Source organism: Triticum urartu, chromosome 2A (genome assembly GCF_056163025.1).
Source record: "Triticum urartu cultivar PI428250 chromosome 2A, HENAU_Tu73, whole genome shotgun sequence".
Taxonomy (NCBI): Eukaryota; Viridiplantae; Streptophyta; class Magnoliopsida; order Poales; family Poaceae; genus Triticum; species Triticum urartu.
Window position 1 is genome coordinate 24970958 of NC_141874.1, and position 17371 is coordinate 24988328.

At 45.2% G+C, this 17371-nt stretch overlaps 1 protein-coding gene across 3 annotated transcripts; it reads left to right on the forward strand.

The window, feature by feature from the left end:
- Window positions 1-3199: 3199 nt before the first annotated feature.
- Window positions 3200-5871, forward strand: LOC125540714 (bidirectional sugar transporter SWEET6b-like). Of its 3 annotated transcripts, none has more exons than XM_048704295.2 (5): window positions 3200-3352; window positions 3467-3683; window positions 3806-3967; window positions 5347-5466; window positions 5563-5871. In XM_048704295.2, exons 1-5 carry the CDS (start codon window positions 3273-3275, stop codon window positions 5683-5685), a joined length of 702 nt encoding a protein of 233 aa, XP_048560252.2. In that variant the 5' UTR covers window positions 3200-3272; the 3' UTR covers window positions 5686-5871. The 3 variants fall into 3 exon arrangements, with proteins under 3 accessions (XP_048560252.2, XP_087398965.1, XP_087398966.1); XM_087542839.1 differs by having other exon boundaries at window positions 5602-5871; XM_087542840.1 differs by having other exon boundaries at window positions 5585-5745.
- Window positions 5872-17371: the final 11500 nt, after the last annotated feature.

Consider the following 17371-nt stretch of genomic DNA (forward strand, 5'->3'; position numbering starts at 1 on the left):
AGGTTTTGTTATGTTGTCTTTTGTATAACTAATTTCTTTATTCACTTTTATGTAAAAATAAAGACTTGAATGATCTTTACCTAATTTGGGGTTTCCTATAAATGTTGATTTCGGTGCACATACATGGCACATAAGTCGCTTCCATGGCATATAACTTGCTGCCCTTGACATGATGTTGATTTTAGTGCACATACATGGCACATAACTCGCTTCCATGTCATATAACTTGCAGGTCGTCACTACCGTCGAAGGGCAAGCACAAGGCCTCCATGGGTATTTGATGGCCATGGCGATCACTCACACACACACGTGGATCTCCTCTTCGCGTGCAGCAGTGACGCCCCCTCCGACACACGCAGATCTACTCTTCCTACACAACAGCGATTTCCAAAGTATAATGTGTCATCACTCAACTTTGGTATCCTCGCTATTTGTGCCATGTTCTATCCCACAAAAGCTCTGGCAGCATGTTTGTATACAACTAGAAGTTGGCAGAAAGCAATTACAGATAGGTTTTCACTTTAAAATGCAATTACAATAGAATGATTTGGTCATTGAGAAGTGAGAACATAATAGAGCCATCTATTCATAGGGGCACATTTGACCACACATATATATGTTCTAATTATAGCAACTACTTGTCAAAACAGGATCATGCATATAATTTTTTGCCCTCTCTTTTGAATATATATGAAGGAAACTCATAATAAATTTACTTTATTTTGCTTTGGGCACCAAATGTGCATGCACGGTTTCCATTTATAGGCATTCCTTATTATTAGATAACATTTAACCAAATGCTAAAAACTGCAAGTGCGCGTTTGCTTGTCCAGGCGGATACACAGACAAGCCATCTCCCCTCATGGAATAAGTACCATGTAGTAAGCACATGCAAACAAGACAGATAATGTTGTGACATGCAAACATATTACGGAAGTTGAAGAACACATGAGTTTCAAATAGAGTGTCCAATTCAATTTTCGTTTTCGCCATTGACTCCTCATAACAAGATCTTTGAACTAAACCCCACATGGGCATATTTCAACAACTATTTTTGAAATGCAATTTTAGATCATGAAAAAAGCATGTAAAAATCAAGTTTGTGCTACAAACATGCTTTTTCACTGCAAACCAATAGGCCTATCGCACATTACATTTTTGTGGCGGTGGTGGCTCGGGGTGGGGGTAAAAATCAATTTTCATGTACATAGTTTCTTCCATATCATTAAATTAAATGGTAGCCACAGACTTTTTAGCACATGTACTAGTTTATGGAAGTATCAACGCAGACTCTAAGAGTTCTATAAAATATCTTTAACAATGTTTTAGTGATTATATACTTGAGAAAAACTTGCTTTGCACACATACGATTCGTAAAAATGGCCAATTTATAGGTTTGCGAAAGAAAAGTAGGCACTGTAAACTTGTGCTTCACCATAGTAAGTTGTTTTTCCAAAATTTTAAAATTCTGCTTTCACCATTGCTTTCGCGCGGTCAGTTTTTCAAAACTAGACCCAAGAAAAGCATGTTTCAATTTTTCTTTAGAAAGAAGTTTCATGCCACAAACAATATGTTTTGTTATGAACTTGCTTTTCCAGAACATACGGATAAGTTGTTTTTTGTGTGTAAAACTAGACCCGACATGTTTTTCATGTATTCTTTGATGTTCCTTGTCACAAGACCTTTAAAACATGATTTCACATGGACACGTTGGATATATTTAAAAAGCAATGTACTGTAACAAACATCAAGTGTTTAGTATAAACTTTAACACAAACTGGTAGGTGGTTCATCTTTTATCATGAATTCTATGCGCTAAAAGCAAATTCAAGGTTTAGAACTGTTTAATAAAATTTTAAGAGTTCACCTGTAATATTTGAAACACAAATTAGCAGGACAGACAATAACTTGTAATGCAAACTTGTATTTTCATTTTATTACATTACTTTAAACTAGTGCATGCCCTACAAACTACACATGCGCAACTTTACAGATAAACAGGAAACTATTTCTTAGAAACATGCTTTTCACCAACGAAAAATGTACAACAAATGATTGACTATATTGTCATGGTTGAAGATCAACCTGAGCTAGAAAAGCATATTTCGATCATAAAACTGGCTTGTCATAACATGAAGTTTGTGTTCAGAAATATTTGTTGGATTATGACCATGTGGGATCGTAGTTTGGAAAATCTCGTCGTGAGGAACACAAGGTGAAAACTGATTTTGATTTGGACACACGGTTTGTAGGCAATGCATTTTTTAACGTTCGAAACAGTTTCCATGTCGCAAAAGTCATCTGCTTTGTCTCTATTTAATTTTTTGCTAATTCTGATTATGCGCTGCGCCCATGGATAGGAAAAGCGCATTAGGCTCACCAGCGTCCTAACAATTTTTCGCTTTTTCTATCCATCAAAAGTTTTCAAGAGATACATACTTTTGCATTAATCTCGTATCATGATTATACTTGTACATTTTAATACATACTAACATATACTACCATGTAGCATTTCTATTAGTTGTGTATAAAACAACACAATCTCTCAGAAACCCAAAATTGCAGTCTAAGTTAAACCATATAAATATTTTTGAGAAACACGGTACATGCATACGCTCATAACATGCATGCACATTGATCCTTTTGAAAGCACGTACGCACACCTTACCTTTATGAACGCCTCAAAAAACCAGAGTGTAGGACTCTTACTTTCCGTGGTTGTTGTTCATCATCCTCAATTCCTCATGGTTCCTTGTAGAAGACATAAGGGGACAAGAGAGGTTAGTTGGTCGCTTGTGATTTGGAGAATTTGCCTCTTCTTCATCCTAGTTAGTCCCTCTGTACCTTTTCGTATTAGCATTAGATTTTGTTTTTTTGTATGTATCAAGTATTAACAAATGATTAATCTAGAGATCTGGTGCCCAACCATGTGTATTGTGGACGTATTTGGCGCTATATTTCTCGTGCGTTTGGCGCGCAGGGTTGTTTGAGGGTTATCCGATTAGGTGTATTATTAGGCGGGAGAGGAGCTGCGTGACCCTTTTTTGGCTGGAACAAGCACGCGCTCGGGTGAGGAAGAAATTGAAACGTGAGTCCAATATAAGGCCTGGACATGAAGAAGACCAGCTTACTCTCAAATCTAACCGTTTAACCATATCCATATCGGCAATTCTGGGAAGGCGAACCCCCCTATTTATATAAACTCGGCGACGCCCCAAACAAACCACAGCCAACCTTTCTCAGGTGGTTGAATTCCCGGCGACCTGAGCACCATGGTTTCGGCCGACGCAGCTCGCAACGTCGTCGGCATCATGGGCAATTGCATCTCCTTTTGCCTCTTCCTCTCCCCTGCGTAATTAAGCCGCCCTCCTCTCCTCCTCTTGCCTGGTGATCTGTATATGGAAGGTGGTTGTTGGTAACCAGGACATGAATCTGAGCTTGTTTTCTTCCTGCATGGCGCATGCAGGCAGACATTTGACCGGATCTGCAAGAACAAGGACGTGGAGCAGTTCACGCCGGACCCTTACCTGGCGACGCTCATGAACTGCCTGCTCTGGTTGTTCTACGGCCTCCCCATCGTCCACCCCAACAGCTTCCTCGTCATCACCATCAACAGCATCGGCATCATCATCGAGACAATCTACCTCTCCATCTTCTTCCTCTACTCGCCCCCAAAGAAGCGGGTACATATATACATGCCTGATACCCCTATTCCCCGCCCGGAAGAACAATTGATTTTTCCGTATTTTTTCGCCGCTGGTTTCTGGTCCCTACATCCCTAACCCCTGCCTCTGCGTACGTGCAGCTAAAGATACTTCTCGTTGTTGGCTTTGAGGTGGCGTTCGTGGCGTCCGTGGTGGTCGGAGTGCTCCTCAGCGCCCACACCTACGAGGACCGCTCCAGGATCGTCGGCATCATCTGCATCATCTTCGGCACGATTATGTATGCCGCCCCGCTCACAGTCATGGTACGTACAGGCGCAAACCTACCCACATGCATGGATCCACGCTTTGATTCGCTATAGCTTTGGTTTCAAACTCTATCGGTTGCGTGTTAATGCCGCACATGTGGCCGTTCTGGACGTATGGCGATTTTAAAAGATGCATGTTTAAGTAATGCAACCCCCTAGCTCTGTTCTGCTTAAGTATAGCCATCCAACCAAAAAACTTCCTATTTTAGCTATATGTAACTTGCCTGTTTTTAAATGTGGGTAAGGCGATTTCCGACCTTTGATTCTTTTATCCAGATTCATGCTCTCTCTCTCTCTCTCTCTCTCTCTCTCTCTCTCTCTCTTGTGTTGTTTCATGGCTTCTTGGGTTAATTTTTTTACTTGCCATTGTTCGGGGTGACTCCATTTTCTTGTTGGGCTTGAAGCCCATTACCCGTTGCCTGTTCTAGTTTCCTTCAGTTTTACATGTTTTTGCTTTTTTTTTACTGTTTTTCCTTTTTCTTGTATTGGTATTTTTCCGATGTTGGGATGAGTGTAAATGGATACACGTAAGTACTATACAATATGTGTGTAAGTTGTTCTAGAGTACGGAAATTTCAGTATTACATATTTATTCTTTGCATATATGAAGAGTGCAATTTCACTGAACACTTGTGTGCAAGTTTTAAAGTCGTTTTCATTTCCTCTCTTATTATGGGGTAATACCGATGCCATTAATTTGTTTATCCTTATAAAATTTCATTATTTTGAATTTTTAGTTTTATTTTAATTTTCTTTCTTCTTTAAGGGTAATATCAACGCCACTAATTCTTTGCTTCTTAAAAAACTTAATTTTGCAAAAAATCACTATCATATGTTTAATTTTCCATCTTATAAAAAGCGCAATTACGTGTAAATTGTATGCAAATTTTGTCTCTTTTTTTTCATTTTCTTTCTTCTCAGAGGTTAATACTAGTGTCACTAATTCATTGTTTCCCTAGAAAACATCATTTTTTTAAAGTGTGTAAGTATAAACACAAGTACTATACAATATGTGGGTAAACTACATTAGAGTGTGGAAATTACACTACTATATGTTTATTCTTTGCATACTACAAATGTGCAAAGTTGTGTGCAAGTTTTTTTGAAGGGTAATACTAATGTCGCTAATACATTCTTCCTTGGAATGCTTCATTATATTGGTTTTTCTAGTTTTTATTTCATTTTGTTTGTTCTTAAGGGTAATACCAATGATGATTCTACACAATATCTCAAAACTATCAAGGTATCATCTAGTTACGTATAATAATATAGCCTTTGTAAATTACCTACGAACACTTTTACTTACAAACGAAAATACTAAAACAATTCAAAAAAGGAAAAGACGAAATCAACCATATTGTACTGCCTGCTTGCAGGGCAAAGTTATCAAGACAAAGAGCGTGGAGTATATGCCGTTCACCGTTTCTCTGGTGAACACTATCAACGGCTGCTGCTGGCTATCCTATGGACTGATAGGGAACGACCCCTACGTGACGGTCAGTACGCCCGCATCTCGAAAAGTCCCAAACCCTGCCAATCGAGAACTCCTCTGCGTCGATTTAACTGTGATACCCTATTTTAATTCCATTCAGATCCCTAATGCCATCGGTACAGTTTTGTGCATCTTCCAGCTGATCCTTTACCTGTGCTACTACAAGTCGACCCCCGTCAAGGAGCAGAATGTCGAGTTGCCCGCCGCCGCCACAGAGAACTAACATTGTTGGCAACGGCAACGTTTCCCTTCCCTCACCGTCGAGAGATAAGCGATATGTCATCCGGTTGGCGGCTGAGATCTGTGGTGCTAGACTGCTAGTACTATTTGTTAGCTAGAGTCTGACTGTGCCTTTAGTTCCGCGAACCATTCATTGTCGTCTGTCCTAGTACAAATTAGACCTAATATATGCAGCTGACTTATCGCAGGTTATGACACCACGCTTGTCCTCATACTCTCTCAATCCACTATTTGATGGCAAAATGGATTTGTTGAACGGCAGCGTTTTTGCATTCTTGTTTACTGAGTTGGCATGTAATTTCTGTGGGCAGACACGACCTGGACTTTATTACCGGTTCGCTGGTTTGGCTTGTTGCCACATCGAGAGGCATGTGCAGGGCAACGAGCAGCTTTCAGCTCAACATATGCACCTTTTGAACCCTATTGATTACGTACATTTGTAACATACGCATGTTAATTGTTCGTTGCATACACGTGCTGGCAACCTTTTAAATAAGAGTAATTGACAAAAGAACTATCACATTTGGGGTTCGTGTTCCACTGAACTGCCACTTTTAAAAAATGACTGGAAACTACCTTTTTTAAATTTTGTCACTAAAAACTCCACATTCAGATAATGACCAGTTTAGACGGTTTAAATACGTTTATGACATGCGGGACCCACATCTCAGGGCTGATGTGGTGGCAAAGTCAATTTCGGTTATTTTCATTGTTAAGTAAACCGTTATGACAGGTGGGCCCCAGACATTATAGGAGCTTGGCCTTGACGGTGACACACTGTGCAGGCATGCAAGCAGCATCAGAACAGGATGCAGTGGGCGCGAGGAGACCTCCAACCGCACTACGGTGCAGCATCTGTCGCGGCGCATCAGGCTCGCCGCGCTATAGTAGGCCCTTGAAGAAGGCCACCGATTGCAGGCAACATCATTCTCGGGCCTCCGGGCCACCTCCTGCTGCTATCGCAGCGCTTGTCTTCTCTCTGCAAGTTCCTTCGGGGAGAGGATGATTATGTAGGAGAAAGTCATGGGGGCTATTGCAGTGGTTTAGAATGCTCGGGCATGTGGCGGCACAACCCTGGAGGAGAGAGGACCGATATAGATATGACTTAGTGGAGTGATTTGTTTCTAGGTAGTAAAAAACGCGGTTAAAAATGGAGAACAAGAGTTGGGTTTTTATAGAATAAAAGTTGTTGAGGAGGGGAGGGGGGGGGACGTTAGTGAAGGAAATATGCCCTAGAGGCAATAATAAAGTTATTATTTATTTCCTTATATCATGATAAATGTTTATTATTCATGCTAGAATTGTATTAACCGGAAACATAATACATGTGTGAATACATAGACAAACAGAGTGTCACTAGTATGCCTCTACTTGACTAGCTCGTTGATCAAAGATGGTTATGTTTCCTAAACCATAGACATGAGTTCTCATTTGATTAACGGGATCACATCATTAGGAGAATGATGTGATTGACTTGACCCATTCTGTTAGCTTAGCACTTGATCGTTTAGTTTGTTGCTATTGCTTTCTTCATGACTTATACATGTTCCTATGACTATGAGATTATGCAACTCCCGTTTACCGGAGGAACACTTTGTGTGCTACCAAATGTCACAACGTAACTGGGTGATTATAAAGGTGCTCTACAGGTGTCTCCGAAGGTACTTGTTGGGTTGGCGTATTTCGAGATTAGGATTTGTCACTCCGATTGTCGGAGAGGTATCTCTGGGCCCACTCGGTAATGCACATCACTTAAGCCTTGCAAGCATTGCAACTAATGAGTTAGTTGCGGAATGATGTATTACGGAACGAGTAAAGAGACTTGCCGGTAACGAGATTGAACTAGGTATTGGAATACCGACGATCGAATCTCGGACAAGTAACATACTGATGACAAAGGGAACAACGTATGTTGTTATGCGGTTTGACCGATAAAGATCTTGGTAGAATATGTAGGAACCAATATGAGCATCCAGGTTCCGCTATTGGTTATTGACTGGAGACGTGTCTCGGTCATGTCTACATAGTTCTCGAACCCGTAGGGTCCGCACGCTTAAAGTTCGGTGACAATCGTAATTAGGGTTTTTGTGTTTTGATGTACCGAAGGTTGTCCAGAGTCCCGGATGTGATCACAGACATGACGAGGAGTCTCGAAATGGTCGAGACATAAAGATTGATATATTGGAAGTCTATATTTGAATATCGGAATCGTTCCGGGTGAAATCGGGTTTTTATCGGAGTACCGGGGGGTTACCGGAACCCCCCCGGGGGTTAATGGGCCTACATGGGGCCTAAGGGAGAAGAGGAGGGCCGGACAGGGCAGGCCACATGCCCCCTCCCCCCCTAGTCCGAATAGGACAAGGAAGGGGGGGGCCCTTTCTTCTTTCCCCCTTCCCCTTTCCTTCTCCAACAAGGCAAGAGGGGGGAGTCCTACTCCCGGTGGGAGTAGGACTCCTCCAGGCGCACCCCTAGGGGCCGGCCGCACCTCCCCCTACCTCCTTTATATACGGGGGCAAAGGGGCACCCCATTACACACAAGTTGATCTTCGTGATCGTTCCTTAGCCGTGTGCGGTGCCCCCTTCCACCATATTCCACCTCGGTCATATCGTAGCGGTGCTTAGGTGAAGCCCTGCGTCGGTAGAACATCATCACCGTCATCACGCCGTCGTGCTGACAAAACTCTCCCTCAACACTCGGCTGGATCGGAGCTCGAGGGCGTCACCGAGTTGAACGTGTGCAGAACTCGGAGGTGCCGTACGTTCGGTACTTGGATCGGTCGGATCGGGAAGACGTACGACTACTTCCTCTATGTTGTGTCAACGCTTCTGTTGCCGGTCTACGAGGGTACCTAGACAACACTCTCCCCTCTCGTTGCTATGCATCACCATGATCTTGCGTGTGCGTAGGATTTTTTTTGAAATTACTACGTTCCCCAACAGTTAGGGCGTTTGATCGATGGGGGAGCGAGGTAACCAAATGAAACAAAACGACATACGTACTCCACTTTAATAGTAGAAAGATAAATGTATATTACTCCCTCCGTCGCATAGTGTAAAAAACACTCTTACATTATGTGATCAAGCATGCAGTTGACGATGGACAACGCTCGCCCCCCGCCCGCTGACTCCACGAGCGATGCCCCCGGCGACACCCTGTCCCCCGTGCGGCGGCCCTGCTCGCCCCAGCCAGGCTTCGCCGTGACCTTGCCGTCCATTGGCCCCCTCCCCCCGCGCTCCTCTCTCCCGCAGCAGCCTCCCCCGACCCTAGCTCGCCCCTCGTGGGCCGATCTAGCGGAGGACTCAGACGCCGACGTCGACGCCCCCTCGGCCTAGCCGTTCCCCCTCCCCAGCTCGCCTAGCGGCGACCAGCATGGACTGCGGCTCAGCCCCCCGTGGCAGGGGCTCTGCTGCCGTGTCGCAATCGCGCCGGCGCGCGCCCTGCCGGAGAGCACTTCCCGCTAGGCCACGGGGAAAGGTAGGGTCTTGAAGTCCGGGAATGGCCGCCGTCGCTGGTCTTGGGGTGTCGCCGGCCATTCTAACCTGGGACATGCTCGCTCCTCATGGCGCGTGCCTCCTACGCCGGCTACCCTGGCCGCCGTATCCTCCCCGTCGCCCCGACATCAACAGCCTCTGCCCTCTTCTGCACCCTCCGTGCGCCGCTCGCCTTTTAGGCCGTTTATCGCCTCCTTCGCCTTTGGTAGGGCCCCAGCCACCTTCCGCCACCCCCGGTTAGCCCTTGCTCGGCTCATAGCTCTAGCGACGGAGGCGCCCGCTCGGAGTGCCCCATCCTCTCCAGCGGGTGCCGTGCCCCGTCTGCTGGCTGGGCCCCCTTGGGAGCTCCTCGGGCTGGGCCATCGCGGGTGGGCCAGTCCCCTGGCCCGAACCACCTGGCTGGGCCGCCTAGAAATGCCTGGGCCCAGTTCCTGCTCGGCAGGCCCACCCCCAACCGTGCCCTAGCCCATGCGGGGGCTTCATCTGGCCTCCTAGAGGTTTTCCGATTCCTCCCTCCGCCGCCTCCACCCCGCCCGACTCCCCTACCTCGACCGCCACCTCCCTCTGCCTCCCTGCGGCAAGCCCGCCGAAACCCTCCCTCTTCTGCTATATTCCCCCATCTAGGATCGAGCCCATGACCCACGAATGGGCGGACGGTGGGGCTCACTCCAAGCACAGTCTCGAGGATGTGCCGCCTCGGCCGTCGCCGGATGCTGTCCGCTGGGAGGACGACCTCCGCCGTCAGCTCTCATCCCACGGCGACTGCGACCGCCGTGACTCAACCTAGCAATGATAATGATGTAGAGATTGAACCTACTGTTGATCTTGATAACCCACGATCAAAGAATCAACGTTATGATACGAGAGACTTTGTTGCTAGGAAGCACAGTAAAGAAAGAGAACCATGGGTTCAGAAACCCATGCCTTCTCCTCCTAAACCATCCAAGAAAGAGGATGATGAGGATTTTGAGCGCTTTGCTGAAATGATTAGACCTATCTTTTTGCGTATGCGTTTGACTGATATGCTTAAAATGAACCCTTATGCTAAGTACATGAAGGATATTGTTACTAATAAAAGAAAGATATCGGAAGCTAAAATTTCCACTATGCTTGCTAATTATACTTTTAAAGATGGAATACCAAAGAAACTTCGAGATCCAGGAGTACCAACTATACCATGCTCCATCAAAAGAAACTATGTTAAAACTGCTTTATGTGATCTTGGAGCCGGTGTTAGTGTTATGTCTCTCTCTTTATATCGTAGACTTGATTTGAATAAGTTGACACCTACTGAAATATCTTTGCAAATGGCTGATAAATTAACTGCTATACCTGTCGGTATTTGTGAGGATGTGCCTGTTGTGGTTGCAAACGTTACTATTTTAACGGACTTTGTTATTCTTGATATTCCTGAGGACGATAGTATGCCTATTATTCTTGGAAGACCCTTTTTGAATACTGCAGGGGCTGTTATTGATTGCAACAAAGGCAATGTCACTTTTCATGTTAATGGTAATGAGCATACGGTACACTTTCCGAGGAAACAACCTCAAGTCCATAGTATCAATTTTATTGGAAACATTTCAACGATCACTATTGGAGGTTTTGAATTTCCTCTTCCTACTGCCAAGAAGAAATATGATATGCTTATTGTTGGGGATGTGCATATCCTAGTTGAGGTAACCTAGTGTTAATCGAAATTTCTCCGGTTTCATGCAATTCGGAATGAGTTTGTTAACAAGACTTGATCAACCTTGTTAGTGGATTCCTTTTGATGAGCATGAGATGGATGAAGTTAGAAAGCACAACTTTGTGTACCCTCTTTCTACTCTCTGTTATTTATATTAAATAAATTAAAAATAGTATTTTCTGTCTGTTTTCTGAATTACCCTTGCAATAAAAAAATACCCTGAAAATAAAAGTTCTCCAAATGCCCTGAAAATGAAATATGATTTTTTTCCAAAATATTTAAGAATTATTGGCACTGAGAACACATCAAGGGGACCCAACGTGTGCCCACGAGGATGGAGGGCGCACCCTACCCCCTGGACGCGCCCCCTGCCTCGTGGACCCCACGTGAGTCCCCTCCACTTATCCTTGCACCCACACACTTCGTCTTCCTCCAGAAGAAATCACCCACCATCTCAAACCCGAGTTCTAGCTCATCTTGTTGCCATTTTCGATCTCCTTGCTCAAAGCTCCATTCACAAAACTGCTTTGGGGGATTGTTCTTCGGTAAGTGACTCCTCCAATGGTCCAATTAGTTTTTGTCCTAGTGTTTTATTTATTGCAAATTTTTGCTTCTTAGGTGGCCTTGTTCTTGAGCTTGCATGTCAAATTTATGTGGTCAAAAGTAGTTTTAATGCATGATATAGCATCTAGGCACTTGTAGGAATAGTTTCTATCAATTTTGTTGAGTTTGGTTCACTTTTATTTTGAGTCACTAAAAATTTCAGAAATTCTTGAGAGCAAGAATTATGTTTAGGAAAATGTACCAAGGTGGCTCCTCAAGGAAGCAAGGCCCAAGGCCCGCAATACGCGAGTCGGACAATGAACTACCAAGGAAGGCTTAAGTGCGGCCTTGTGAATGGCCGTCAGAGGATTTCATGGTCCAGGCAGGCATCAAGGAAGAATTTGACGCATATGTGTGCTACCTCTTGAGCACTGCGTTGGTTTTCCCCGAAGAGGAAGGGATGATGCAGCAAAGTAGCGTAAGTATTTCCCTCAGTTTTTGAGAACCAAGGTATCAATCCAGTAGGAGGCTACGCGCGAGTCCCTCGTACCTGCACAAAACAAATAAATCCTCGCAACCAACGCGAATAGGGGCTGTCAATCCCTACACGACCACTTACGAGAGTGAGATCTGATAGATATGATAAGATAATATTTTTTGGTATTTTTTTGATAAAGATGTAAAGTAAAATAAAGGCAAAGTAAAAAGCAAAGGAAATAACTAAGTAGTAGGAGATTAATATGATAAAGATAGACCCGGGGGCCATAGGTTTCACTAGTGGCTTCTCTCGAGAGCATAAGTATTCTATGGTGGGTGAACAATTTACTGTTGAGCAATTTTACAAAATTGAGCATAGTTATGAGAATATCTAGGTATGATCATATATATAGGCATCATGTCCGAGAGAAGTAGACCGACTCCTGCCTGCATCTACTACTATTACTCCACTCATCGACCGCTATCCAGCATGCATCTAGAGTATTAAGTTAAAAACAGAGTAACGCCTTAAGCAAGATGACATGATGTAGAGGGATAAAATCATGAAATATGATGAAAACCCCATCTTGTTATCCTCGATGGCAACAATGCAATATGTGCCTTGTTGCCCCTACTGTCACTGGGAAAGGACACCGCAAGATTGAACCCAAAGCTAAGCACTTCTCCCATTGCAAGAAAGATCAATCTAGTAGGCCAAACCAAACTGATAATTCGAAGAGACTTGCAAAGATAACCAATCATACATAAAAGAATTTAGAGAAGATTCAAATATTGTTCATAGATAGACTTGATCATAAACCCACAATTCATCGGTCTCAACAAACACACCGCAAAAAGAAGATTACATCGAATAGTTCTCCACAAGAGAGGGGGAGAACATTGTATTGAGATCCAAAAAGAGAGAAGAAGCCATCTAGCTAATAACTATGGACCCATAGGTCTGAGGTAAACTACTCACACTTCATCGGAGGGGTTACGTGTGTTGATGTAGAAGCCCTCCGTGATCGATGCCCCCTCCAGCGGAGCTCCGGAACAGGCCCCAAGATGGGATCTCGTGGATACAGAAAGTTGCGGCGGTGGAATTAGGTTTTTGGCTCCATTTCTGATCGTTTGGGGGTACGTAGGTGTCGGTGTCAAAACCGGCGGATCTCGGGTAGGGGGTCCCGAACTGTGCGTCTAGGCCGGATGGTAACAGGAGGCAGGGGACACAATGTTTTACCCATGTTCGGGCCCTCTTGATGGAGGTAAAACCCTACGTCCTGCTTGATTAATATTGATGATATGGGTTGTACAAGAGTAGATCTACCACGAGATCGGAGAGGCTAAACCCTAGAAGCTAGCCTATGGTATGATTGTATGTTGTGGTTATTGTCCTACGGACTAAAACCCTTCGGTTTATATAGACACCGGAGAGGGTTAGGGTTACACAAGGTCGGTTACAAAGAAGGAGATATCCATATCCATATTGCCTAGCTTTCCTTCCACGCCAAGTAGAGTCCCATCCGGACACGAGATGAAGTCTTCAATCTTGTATCTTCATAGTCCAACAGTCCGGCCAAAGGATATAGTCCGGCTGTCCGGAGATCCCCTAATCCAGGACTCCCTCAGTAGCCCCTGAACCAGGCTTCAATGACGATGAGTCCGGCGTGCAGTATTTTCTTCGGCATTGCAAGGCAGGTTCCTCTCCAAATTCCGTGTACCTATCGAAATAGTGTCCGGCCTCTTGTGAATGTTGCACTCCTTGGCTTCGAAGCCCAATAATGGCCACTTTCCACGTGTCGAGCGAATGTGAAGAGCCAGGGTGTTTTTACATTTACCCCCTAGCTGTGTGAATGAGCTGCCTATTAAAAAGACGAGGATTCAGATCCAAATCACACCATCCTCCCTTGGCGAGCCTTCATCGGAGCGCATTCGACAGAGATCCATTCCATCATGGCCGGTCGACGCAGATCCTCCTCTCGCTCCCCTAGCCCCAAGCCTGGAGATTGGGAGAGATGTTCCGTCCCGCGCAGCAAATTAGTGATGCTTCAGACCAAGGGATTTCTTCCCCCAGCGTACATGGTCCCGGTTCGAGCCGAGATTGCCACCTATAATGGCGGAGAGCAAGCGGAGAGCCTTCTCAATCCCTCCAAGGGAGAGCGGGTATGCCTTGTCCCTTATTTGGTAAGAGGGCTCGGATTTCCAATTCATCCGTTTCTCCGGGGGCTCCTGGAGTTCTATGGCCTGCAGTTGCATAACCTTACGCCAGCCTCCATGCTGCATATCACGGGATTCGTAGCTCTTTGCGAGTTGTTTTTGTTGGAAATATGCCCTAGAGGCAATAATAAAATGATTATTATATTTCCTTGTTCATGATAATTGTCTATTATTCATGCTATAATTGTATTATCCGGAAATCGTAATACATGTGTGAATACATAGACCACAATGTGTCCGTAGTGAGCCTCTAGTTGACTAGCTCGTTGATCAACAGATAGTCATGGTTTCCTGGCTATGGACATGGGGATGTCATTGATAACGGGATCACATCATTAGGAGAATGATGTGATGGACAAGACCCAAACCTAAGCATAGCACAAAGATCGTGTAGTTTGTTTGCTGTAGCTTTTCTGAATGTCAAGTATCATTTCCTTAGACCATGAGATTGTGCAACTCCCGGATACCGTAGGAGTGCCTTGGGTGTGCCAAACGTCACAACGTAACTGGGTGACTATAAAGGTACATTATAGGTGTCTCCGAAAGTGTCTGTTGGGTTGGCACGAATCGAAACTGGGATTTGTCACTCCGTATGACGGAGAGGTATCTCTGGGCCCACTCGGTAATGCATCATCATAATGAGCTCAATGTGATCAAGTGGTTGATCACGGGATCATGCATTACGGTACGAGTAAAGTGACTTGTCGGTAACGAGACTTAACAAGGTATTGGGATACCGACGATCGAGTCTCGGGCAAGTAACGTACCGATTGATAAAGGGAATTGAATACGGGATTGATTAAGTCCTCGACATCGTGGTTCATCCGATGAGATCATCGAGGAGCATGTGGGAGCCAACATGGATATCCAGATCCCGCTGTTGGTTATTGACCGGAGAGTCGTCTCGGTCATGTCTGCTTGTCTCCCGAACCCGTAGGGTCTACACACTTAAGGTTCGGTGACGCTAGGGTTGTAGAGATATGAGTATGCAGTAGTCCGAAAGTTGTTCGGAGTCCCGTATGAGATCCTGGACGTCACGAGGAGTTCTGGAGTGGTCCGGAGGTGAAGAATTATATATAGGAAGTGTAGTTTCGGCCATCGGGAAAGATTTGGGGTCACCGGTATTGTACCGGGACCACCGGGATGGGTCCCGGGGGTCCACCGGGTGGGGCCACCCATCCCGGAGGGCCCCATGGGCTGAAGTGGGGAGGGGAACCAGCCCATAGTGGGATGGTGCGCCCCCCTTTGGGCCCCCATGTGCCTAGGGTTGGAAACCCTAGGATGGGGGGCGCCTCCACTTGCCTTGGGGGGCACTCCACCCCCCTTGGCCGCCGCCCCCTTGGGAGATCCCATCTCCAGGGCCGGCGCCCCCCCAGGGGGCCTATATAAAGGAGGGGGGAGGGAGGGCAGCCGTACCTGAAGTCTTGGCGCCTCCCTCTCCCCTGCTACACCTCTCCCTCTCACAGAAGCTCGGCGAAGCCCTACTGCGATCACTGCTGCATCCACCACCACGCCGTCGTGCTGCTGGATCTTCATCAACCTCTCCTTACCCCTTGCTGGATCAAGAAGGAGGAGACGTCATCCGCTTCGTATGTGTGTTGAACGCGGAGGTGCCGTCCGTTCGGCACTTGGTCATCGGTGATTTGGATCACGGCGAGTACGACTCCATCATCCCCGTTCTCTGAACGCTTCCGCTCGTCATCTACAAGGGTATGTAGATGCACTCCTCTCTCCCTCATTGCTTGATGACTCCATAGATTGATCTTGGTGATGCGTAGAAAATTTTAAATTCTGCTACGATCCCCAACAGTGGCATCATGAGCTAGGTCTATGCGTAGTTACTATGCACGAGTTGAACACAAAGTAGTTGTGGGCGTCGATATTGTCAATTTGCTTGCCGTTACTAGTCTTATCTTGATTCGGCGGCATCATGGGATGAAACGGCTCGGACCAACCTTACACGTACGCTTACGTGAGACCGGTTCCACCGACTGACATGCACTAGTTGCATAAGGTGGCTGGCGGGTGTCTGTCTCTCCCACTTTAGTCAGATCGGATTCAATGAACAGGGTCCTTATGAAGGGTAAATAGAAATTGGCAATTCACGTTGTGGTTTTGGCGTAGGTAAGAAACGTTCTTGCTAGAAACCTATAGCAGCCATGTAAAAACTTGCAACAACAATTAGAGGACGTCTAACTTGTTTTTGCAGCAAGTGTTTTGTGAGGTGATATGGCCAAAGGTTGTGATGAATGATGAATGATATATGTGATGTATGAGATTGATCATGTTCTTGTAATAGGAATCACGACTTGCATGTCGATGAGTATGACAATCGGCAGGAGCCATAGGAGTTATCTTTATTTATTTATGACATGCGTGTCAACATAAACGTCATGTAATTACTTTACTTTGTTGCTAAAGCCTTAGCCATAGTAGTACAAGTAATAGATGACGAGACAACTTCAAGAAGACACGATGATGGAGATCATGGTGTCATGCCGGTGACAACGATGATCATGGAGCCCCGAAGATGGAGATCAAAGGAGCAAATGATATTGGCCATATCATGTCACTGTTTGATTGCATGCGATGTTTATCATGTTTTACATCTTATTTGCTTAGAACGACGGTAGCTTAAATAAGATGATCCCTCGAAATAATTTCAAGAAAGTGTTCCCCCTAACTGTGCACCGTTGCGAAGGTTCGTTGTTTCGAAGCACCACGTGATGATCGGGTGTGATAGATTCTAACGTTCGAATACAACGGGTGTAAGCCAGATTTACACACGCGATACACTTAGGTTGACTTGACGAGCCTAGCATGTACAGACATGGCCTCGGAACACAGAAGGCCGAAAGGTCGAGCATGAGTCATATAGAAGATACGATCAACATGAAGATGTTCACCGATGTTGACTAGTCCGTCTCACGTTATGATCGGACACCGCCTAGTTAACTCGGATCATGTTATACTTAGATGACTGGAGGGATGTCTATCTGAGTGGGAGTTCATTGAATAATTTGATTAGATGAACTCAATTATCATGAACTTAGTCTAAAATCTTTACAATATGTCTTGTAGATCAAATGGCCCACGTTGTCCTCAACTTCAACGCGTTCCTAGAGAAAACCAAGCTGAAAGATGATGGCAGCAACTATACGGACTGGGTCCGGAACCTGAGGATCATCCTCATAGCTGCCAAGAAAGATTATGTCCTAGAAGCACCGCTAGGTGACGCACCCATCCCAGA